The sequence below is a fragment of the Dendrobium catenatum genome, unplaced genomic scaffold, assembly GCF_001605985.2.
Source record: "Dendrobium catenatum unplaced genomic scaffold, ASM160598v2 fragScaff_scaffold_993, whole genome shotgun sequence".
Taxonomy (NCBI): domain Eukaryota; kingdom Viridiplantae; phylum Streptophyta; class Magnoliopsida; order Asparagales; family Orchidaceae; genus Dendrobium; species Dendrobium catenatum.
In genome coordinates this window covers 1,697,797-1,708,064 of record NW_021319455.1, presented here as the reverse complement: position 1 = coordinate 1,708,064, position 10,268 = coordinate 1,697,797, and the positions used below count along the sequence as shown (strand labels likewise).

The window sequence follows — 10,268 nt, the reverse complement described above, 5'->3', positions numbered from 1 at the left end:
GTTTGACCACTACTCTCAGATGACCATCATCAATTAACCACCTCCATCAGGCCTCAACCAATCAACCATTACAATCCAACCACCACTGTTGAACTATTGTCATTTAATAATCATCGCATAACTATGATACTCCGACCATTGGTGATTGACTATAATCTCTCAATCGCTATCATCTAATTATTGTCCTCTAACCATCAACACAAGATAATGGTCTCACAATCACTAATGCCCAACCACATTCTCTTGACTACCATCACCTTATCATAGTCTCCCAACAGCTATTGATTGATCACGATCTTTCAACCATCATCACTTGATTATGATCTTTTGACCATCATTAATTGATAAAAATCTTCGATCACCTCACTCAATTATAAACTTTCAATCATTATTACCCAACTATGATTCATTGACCACTGTCATCCAATAACAATCTCATGATCATCATCACTCAACTATGATACATTGACCACTATCACTTGGCTATGACCTCCACACGCCATCGCTTATCTATGATCCCCTGACCATTATCATTGAACTAAAGTCTCCGATAATTGTCACTTAGCTACGATCTTCTAACCATTATTGCTAGACTATAGTCTCTCAATCATGGTCACCTGATTATGATTTCTCAACCTAACTACAATATCCAAACCATAATCACTCAACTACGATCTCTTAAATATATATGGTCGACTATAGTTCCTTAATCTTCATTGCCTAATTGCGGCCCTCCAACCACTATCATTCAACTATGGTCTTCCAACCACTATTGCTCATCTACAATACTCTGTCTAATGTTGCTTGAGTAAAGCTCCCAACCACCATAGTCTGACTATAATCTTCCAAACACCATTACTCAACTACCATTTCCCAACCACCAGTGTAATAGCCTAAATATTTAATTATCGATGTATTATCCGCTTTTGCCTAATGGCCTAACAAATTTGTCTTGAATTGCTCTTGCATGACAATGCTTAATTATGGAGTTTCTAAATGAAATTCTAACAATTATATAAAAAAATTGTCTTGATGTTTAAGAGTTTATTTATTTATTTACTTAAAGGGTTCCTCAATCTCCCCCATTTTAGCAACTTATGTCTTCGTCGATATCATTGTCCCAAAACCATTCATAATGAAGATAAGATTCTTGAGGTGACTCTTACAAAGTCAAGTGTTGGGTCCTTCCATGTAGTACTTTATCCCATATAAGACTCAAGAGGTGACCACCGTGGCGTAACACTTTGTCATGTATGAAATTTAGGTCTCATCTTCCGGCCGGTATATTGTCTGATATCATTATATAGCAGTCCAAACTATTAATTATCGGGGTGTTGTCCGCTTTGGTCTAATGGCCTCACCATTTTGTTCCGTTGGTGTAAATTCCTAAGAGGTCATCCATCGCTGGAAATTACTTCCACACGAGCACGTTTAACTTTAGAGATTTTTAATGAAATTTTAATCATTACACCAAAAATTCATCTTAATGTTTAAGCGTTTAGCTCCAAACCACGATGGGCCAACTAAAGTCTCTCGGTCACTATCGCCTAACTAAGGCCCTGTTGGTGTTTTTTTTGTTGAGTTTTTCTCATAAAATTAACGATGTTTCTTGTAATTCTTATCTATGAATATATTGTATCTTCATACAAAATCAAGACATTAAATACTTTCTATTTAATTCTTATAATTGTATTTATAAGAAATCCATCCTATAATATTCAAAATGAAACAATGAATTGACATCTTCATTTGGCATGTTAGGAGGCCTCATTAATTTAAATATATGGTCAAAGACAAAAAATATTAATCAATAAAAGAATGGGAAAAGAATATAAATGCCTAATCCTCACTAATATTTTATGAATGCATAAATCCAAATAAATATTAAAAAAAAAAATTATCTATAGACGGCAGCATAAATTTTTTAATAATTATAAGGTCAAAAAATGGGTCGTATCAAAGATAGAATTTTGGATCTTCATCGCAGCTTCCAAAGGTTCTTCCATTTGGTAGCAATATTTTCATAATTTAATAACGCTTAATTAATAGATATTTATATGCTTTGTAACGTTGCTATATATTCAACATGTGCACAAACCACATATGTCTTCTAATTTTTCATAATATCTTTTATTATTTATTTAATTGGAAGAAGTGTTTTTTTTTTTTTAATGAATTTTAATAGACTAGCAAGTAGGATTTCTTGAAGTTAGATTAAGGCTTCGTTTGGGACAGCTTTCTCAATGCTTTTTAAAGCAGCTTTGTAGTTAAAAAATTAAAATATTTGTACTAGAAAGCTGCTTTAAGAAGCAGTAAAAAATCCGTCCCAAACGAAGCCTATTGAATACAAAAATTTTAACTTTTGTACTTGAAAGCTATTTTAAGAAGCAGTAAAAAAGCCGTTACAAACGAAGTCGAAGACTTCATTTGGAACGACTTTTTTATTTTTTCTTAAAGCAGCTTTCTAGTATAAATTTTTAAATTTTTTTACTATAAAGCTAAGAAGCATCAAGAAAGCCGTCCCAAACGAATACTAAGGAACGACTTTCTTATTGTTTATTAAAGTATATTTTTAGTATAAATTTTTTTATTTTTAAACAAAGAAACTGTTTTAAGAAGCAATAAAAGATTTTATGATTGCTTCTTAAATCAGTTTTTTAGCACAAAAATTAAATTTATACTATAAAATTATTTTAAAAAACAATAAAAACAAGAATAATTTTTTTGAATACTTATTTCTTAGCTTAGTTGTTTCTTTGGTTTTCAAATAACTTTTACATCATAATTTCATTTGACTTTTTTTCTTTCTTTTTTATTAATAAAAAAATTGGGTGAAAATATACTTTTTGCAAGCAAATAACTAAATTATTTTTCTTAAAACCGCTTCACAATCAACTTTATAAAAAACTATAATCATCCGAAACAAACCCTAAATTATTATAAATTAATTTTTCAGAGAGATTTTCTCATTTTAGTTCTGCTAAATAACCAAAATTGAAAGATTTAAAAAAATTATCCTAACTTTTATTTAATTACCCTATCACTACTACAAAACTAAAAGATTAAGGCTTCGTTTGGGACAAATTTCTTCCTGCTTCTTAAAATAACTTTCTAGTAAAAAAATTAAAAAATTTATATTAAAAAGTTGTTTTAAGAAGCAGTAAAAAAGTCGTCTCAAACGAAGCCTAAGCTAGCGTTAATTAGTGATTAGGGATATATGCAGATGATTATAATGATCAAATTTGCCAGTTTTGTCGACCTCATTTAAGTTTTGATTGGGTAAACTAAAGCTCAAAATATTAATTATATGTTAATTAATTAGCCCAATTTAGCCTAATCAATGCCCGAATCTTAATGAAAATCTTAAGCAGATAATTATTCCATGTACAATTATCCAAACATTTAAATACATTCCACGAAATTTTTAGAATATTAGAACACAAACCATATATATAGTTAGTCTGTTGATCAACTCGATTATTTGTTTCAGTTTATTAATTAAAACTAATCATTAAAAACCGAATAAATTTTCAGGCTCCGTTTGGGACGGTTTTTTTACTGTTTTTTAAAGCAATTTTTTAGTACAAAAATTTAAATTTTTTATACTAAAAGCTGCTTTAAGAAGCAGTAAGAAAGTTGTCACAAACAAAATCCAAGTTTCTTCTTCCTCAACTCATTAGGGAAGTAGAAAAAAAAATACAGAAATTCCCATAAAAATGTGTGGAATAAATGGTGAATTACATCTTGATAGCAGAAATTATTACCAAAACTATTCACAAAAATCATATGCAGCCCTATACTACCAGCTAGATATAGACGCAACCATTAAATTTTTATGGCAGGGCCTTTATATAACCCTCTCCTTATAACAAAGCTATCAGGGGGCTGATACTCTTCCAGCCAAGCTACTTCAGAGTCATCTATTCCATTCAGTAATTCTCCATCAATAATTTCCCCTGAAGAGCCCAACAAAAGGTTTATGATATGAAGAGAGAGAGAGAGAGAGAGAGAGAGAGAGAGAGAGAGAGAGAGGAGAGAGAGGGAGAGAGCTTGCCTGTATCATCTTGACTGAATGATTTCTTGAAATATGAGCAGTGTCTTCCATCTTCTGATGAATAAGGGGGGGTTAGAATGTCAAATAGAGCACAAGGAGTTACTGCTCTGAAAGAATGGAGGTTGCCACCGCTTGAAGGATAGAGTACTGTTGTGCCACAGGGGGCTGACATTTCTGCATCTTTAACAAGTTTGGCTGGTCTTGCTGAGATGAAATTTTCAGTTGAAAATAAGATGTTCTTGTTTGTATGGTAGCAAGGAAAAGTGAATAAATATTTCCACAGCTAATTGTGTATATTCAGAAAGCTACGAGAAGAAATTACCAATAAGATTTATAGAGCTTTAGCCAAACAGATCTGGTGTAATAAGAGCTGTTTTTAATGAATCTTTTAACCAAAGATTTAGCTGAGAAAGGATTCAAATCTAGCCAAAGAAAGCTGATACCCTATCAATATTTGAAAACTATATAAGCCAGTAAACGCGAACAGCGCATCCAGCAACTATGGCCGGATTCAGTGGTGTTGTTAATTTAGCATTACTTGTTATGGAGCCCATCGTAAAAGAAAAACAGATGGTTATTGGTAAACTGAACTGGCCACAAGTGAACTTCAGAGCCTCCTCTTTAGGTGGGTAAACACTTATATGAGATTAGAAGTTTGGGCATCATAGCACACAAAATTTTGTTCAAAGCTACACAAGGACTACGTAAGATCACCCTATAAAACCTGAAAGCACATTTGTCAAGAAAACTCACTAAGTTATTGTTTAGGATAACTTTCTTACTGCTTTTTAAAATAGTTTTTTAGTACAAAATAAGAATAACGGGTGATTCAAAAGCATCATGAAATTCTAGAATGTAAGCCCCTCCAATTTTCACAAAAGAAATATCTTAGAAAACCAAGAAAGCCAACAAGAAGCCCAAAAAATGTTTACATAACACCAAGCAATAACTGCATGAAAATCTAATGCAACGAGGGATTTGAAGTAGTGAAGGCAACAAAATAATGCATTCCATGACCAAAAAAACAAAAAACAAAATCAAGCCTTTGTGCCGCTACGTGGGGTCAGCAACATGAATCCTTCTTCTCTATTGTATCTTGTTAAGAATCAAATTTTCATTTAAAACTACTAAAAATAATAACTTTTAAAATTTTCTACACAAGCCTTTTTATTTCTATGTCTATCTTTCTTAACATAGAACAAATCTAATACATCTACTCTCCTAACTGGGTCATCAGAAGGTCAAAGTTTTATATGTCCAAACTATATAAAGCGACTCACTCTAATTTTATCTGCTAGTGGAGCTACTCCAACCTTTTCATGTGTATACTCATTGTGCATTCTATCTAGAAGAGTCAAGTCACTCATCCACCTAAGCACCATCATCTATGTATTACTTAACTTAATTTTATGCTTCTCTTTTAATGACCAACATTCCAAATCATAAAAAATTACAGGTCTCACCACCATCTCATGAAATTTTCCTTAAATTTGAGGGATACTTTTCAATCACACAACAGGCTCAATGCATTCCTTCACTTCAACCATTCAACTTGAATTCTATTAATGATATCCCCATCTATTTCACCATCATTTTAAATAATAGACCTGAGATATCTAAAATGTCTACTCTTATTAATGATTTGATTGCCCAAAGTCACAATCCCCCAACTATATCTATGTTAGACCGGCCCAGGATGGGCCGGTTGGACCGGTCCAACAAGGACCGGTCCACTGCTACGCGAGACGGACTGGGCAGAAACGGCAGCAAGGGGCGGAACTCCCTGTGGACCCCACGTGGGATTAATTCTGATTTGGGAGGGAGAAATTTGAATGAAGGGGGCTGTTTTAGGAAATCCATTATTGTCCTTTATGATTATTTTTGTTTAATTAGGAGATTTGGGGGAATTAGGGATCATCTGGAATTTGAATGAGAAGTTTGAGATGGCTCTAGAGTTTGCTAGAGACTTGTGGAGAGTTATTCTTCCTCTCGAATCGAAGAACGCTGTATCTTTCTTTGTTTTGCTTTCATTGCTAGTGAAATACAAGTCGTTTCTTGCGTTTTCTCTCAGATTTCCCTGTTTTCCTGCTGTTTTCTCTGCAGTGGACAGCAGTTTGCTGCTGTAAATTTATTGGTTTGGGTTAGAATTACTTGTGAACCAAGTAATTCCTATCAGAATGTAGAAAATTTTGCTTTGTCATGGATGAGATGTGGCTTGAAAATTCTTTTAAGATGTCACATACTTGCTCAACTCAAGAATTGCAATCAGCGGTTCTTAAACATTTGCAATATTTCTTCTGATCTATCTTCGTACTATTTTCATTTTTTTTCTTAGTATCAAATTATTTTTCACCTCACGTCATCATCTATATCCATAAGGACTTCAAAATTAATGAATTATATCAATTACTCGAACACTTCATCTTCTATTATTTCTTCTTACCAATTCTTCATTTTTAGAAGTTTTACGAAGTCTGCTTATGCACATATCAGGATGGTATTGCGTTTAGGGTGACAAAAAAATAATTCAAATGCTTCACAAAAAAAAAGGAGAAATAACTTGCTGAACTTTCCTTACCTCATACAACGTCAAATCACATCCTCCGGTGATATTCCATACAATACCAGTAGCCCTTTCAATGCCCATGTCTAGCAATGGTGAATGAATGGCATTTAACGCAGCATCTCTTGCCCTAGTTTTTCCTAAAACATAGCCTCATCGATTAGATGGAAAAAAAATGATCAGATTGATATCAAATTCAGTAAAAGAGTAGACCTTCGAAAGATATAATGTTAATAAGAGATGCAAAAGATGTTAAAATGCACTATTCAATATTCAGTTGAAGAATTGAAGGAGTTAGTAACAAATTTATAACAAAATTTAGTTTGTTAAACCATGAAAGAAAAGTTATCATAACTCTTCTAAAAGATATCAATAGAACCGGAAAGAAAAGGTTAACCGGAAAAATTAGAGGAGGAATGCATCAGATCATGTATGAACCTACATCGGTGAGAGATTGCTATTAAAAGTGCACCAAAACCAATCAGGGTTTCCTCTCTCGGATTGGTTTCAGCCAATTCAGTTCCAAAAAATATCATTTAAGAGAATTACATTGTTGACGAGTCAAATATTTAATGTGAATTACACTAGCAAGTGCTAAAAAGGATGCATCCAACTGTAATCATTTTGCATATAAAATTTATCAAAGCATTAGATTCAGCAGACAAAATCGTAACTTCTCATAAAAATAGCTATCTGCATTACCCGTTGCTGTTCCAATGCCCATTAAAGATGAACCAGCATTTGCCATTATGGCCCGCACATCAGCAAAATCAACATTAACCAGACCAGGAACCTATAATTAAGGCCAAGAAGTAAATAAATAGAATGATTAAACTCATATTGGTTTAGTAGTCAAAGAAAAGAACAAGCACAACTGTACAGCTGTCATGTTTTCTGTAGTGAAAAAGGAGAGATCTCTGGTCGCGAGGTTGTGGTGTTGATAGACAGTGGAGCGACCCACAATTTCATTTCCACCCAGATTGTAGATGTGTTGGGGATGGAGCTAGTGGATACCGGAGGTTACGGAGTAATGATGGGCACCGGGAAGGTGGAGATGGGTCGAGGTGTCTGTCGAGGAGTAGTATTGAAGATTCAAGGGATCCATGTAAAGAAAGACTTCCTTCCCTTGGAATTGGGGAGTACGGATGTCATCCTTGGGATGAAATGGCTGCAGACATTGGGAGAGACCAAAATCAACTGGGGAACACTGAGGATGGAGTTGGTGGTTGGGGGCAGGAAGAGGACAATTCAGGGTGATTCCAGACTGACCAAGGCAGGGGTTTCTCTCAAATCCCTCATCAGAACCATTCGAGAGGAGGGAGGAGGCTTCTTAGTGGAGTTGCACCGCTTGGAAGGGATCATATTAGAGGAGGAAGGCAATGTTCCCTCTGCAGTACAGCCGCTCATATACCAATTCAGAGAGTTCTTTCAACCGCCCAGGGTTTACCTCCTCAGAGAGAGTTGGAGCATGCCATCACTTTGAAAGAAGGTGAGACTCTGATCAGCGTCCGTCCTTATCGCTACCCCCAGATTCAGAAAGATGAGATTGAAAGGCTGATCCGGGAAATGCTAGAGGCAGAGAATATCAGACCGAGCAACAACCCTTTTTCTAGTCCAGTTCTCCTAATCAAGAAGAAGGACGGGAGTTGGAGATTTTGTGTGGATTACAGGGCCTGAATAGAGGCACTGTACCAGACAAATTCCCAATTCCTGTGATTGATGAGCTGTTAGACGAGCTACATGGTGCAGTGATGTTCTCTAAGCTAGATCTAAAATCTGGATACCACCAGATCAGAATGAAGGAGGCCGATGTTCCAAAGACAGCGTTCAGGACACATGAAGGGCATTATGAATTTCTGGTAATGCCCTTTGGTTTGACTAACGCTCCTGCAACATTTCAATCCTTGATGAATCGGGTATTCAAGCAGCACCTTAGGAAGTTTGTCCTGGTCTTTTTCGATGACATCCTGGTGTACAGCAAGACTGTGGAGGAGCATTGGGAGCATTTGAGAGTGGTATTGGAAGTGCTTCAGGAGCACCAGTTGAAAGCCAACCTAAAGAAGTGCAGCTTTGCTCAGGCAAGTGTGGAATACTTGGGACATGTGGTATCTCAAGGAGTGGCAGCGGATCAAGCTAAAATTAAGGCAATGCAGAAATGGCCGCTACCTAGGAACCCCAGGGAATTGAGGGGTTTTCTAGGATTGACTGGATATTATAGGAAGTTCGTGAAAAGCCTGGCCTTTGACTGAGCAGCTGAAGAAGGACAATTTTTGCTGGGGAGAGGCAGCCACCCAGGCGTTCGAGAGGTTGAAGGAAGCCATGACGACGATCCCTGTTCTAGCTCTTCCAAACTTTGATCAGGCTTTTGTAGTAGAGACAGATGCATCAGGATATGGGCTAGGGGCGGTGTTGATGCAGAATCACAGGCCAGTAGCATACTTCAGCCAAGTGCTTTCAACCAGAGCTAGATTGAAGTCAGTGTATGAAAGAGAGTTGATGGCCATTGTTTTGGCAATCAAAAAATGGCGGCCGTAACTCTTGGGAAGACACTTCATTGTACGGACTGATCAGAGGAGCTTGAAGTATTTGTTAGAGCAGAGGATGGTGACCGAAGAGCACCAGAGTGGTTATCCAAACTATTAGGCTATGATTTTGAGATCCAATATAAGCCTGGTTTAGAGAATAAGGCGGTCGGTGCTTTATCAAGATGCGTTGGGGAGATTCATGAGTTGGTTGTGTCGGCACCATTGATAGTAGACTGGGGGGCCATTAAAGAAGAAAGTATGCTGAACGAGGAGCTGAGGAAGATCAGGGAGGATATGGAGAAGGACAAGAGCAGTCATCCTGGTTACTACATTGAAGGGGGGAGACTATTGTACCAGGGGAGGTTTGTGCCACGAACTTCCATACACATTCCTCACCTGTTGCAGGAATTTCATGGAAGCTCAGTTGGGGGTCACTCAGGAGTTCAGAAGACATACAGGAGGTTGGCAACAGAACTTTATTGGAAGGGGATGCATAAAGACGTGGAGGAGATGGTGGCGGGTTGTGAGGTCTGCCAAAGAAACAAATACATGGCCATGACCCCAGGAGGTTTACTACAACCATTAGCACTTCCAAACAAAGTCTGGGAGGAAGTGTCCATGGATTTCATCGATGGATTACCCAGGTCGGAAGGATTCACGGTGATACTGGTAGTGGTGGACCGGCTTAGCAAATATGCACATTTCATTCCACTCAGACATCCCTACACCGCAGTGACAGTAGCGTCAGCTTTCATCAGGGAAGTGATCAGATTGCACGGAGTACCAGAAGCGATCGTATCAGATAGGGACAAGGTATTCCTCAGCCATTTCTGGAGGGAGTTATTCAGATTGCAGGGAACAGTGCTCAAGAGGAGCACAGCCTACCACCCACAGACGGATGGCCAGACGGAAGTAGTCAACAGAAGCTTGGAGACGTACCTAAGATGCTTTGTTTCAGAGACACCAAAGCTATGGGCAAAATGGCTATCATGGGCTGAGTATTGGTACAACACGTCATTTCACTCGGCGTCACAAATGACTCCATTCAAGGTGTTGTATGGGCGGGATCCCCCACACTTAGTACACTTTGGGAGTAGTAGTACCCCAGTTTCGTCAGTAGAAGAGT

The 10,268-nt window shown here is 37.0% G+C and overlaps 1 protein-coding gene across 1 annotated transcript in view; it reads right to left on the bottom strand.

Moving 5' to 3' along the window:
- Positions 1 to 3,685: 3,685 nt before the first annotated feature.
- The window catches only part of LOC110116525 (plant cysteine oxidase 5), a 32,084-nt gene continuing 25,501 nt past the window's right edge, over positions 3,686 to 10,268 (bottom strand). Inside the window, exons 5-6 of the mRNA XM_020850124.2 lie at positions 4,055 to 4,258; positions 3,686 to 3,956 (exon numbers count right to left, since the gene is read on the bottom strand). Coding sequence (XP_020705783.1) covers positions 3,826 to 3,956; positions 4,055 to 4,258 — 335 coding nt within the window. The 3' untranslated portion in view covers positions 3,686 to 3,825. The remainder of the gene's footprint in view (positions 3,957 to 4,054; positions 4,259 to 10,268) is intronic.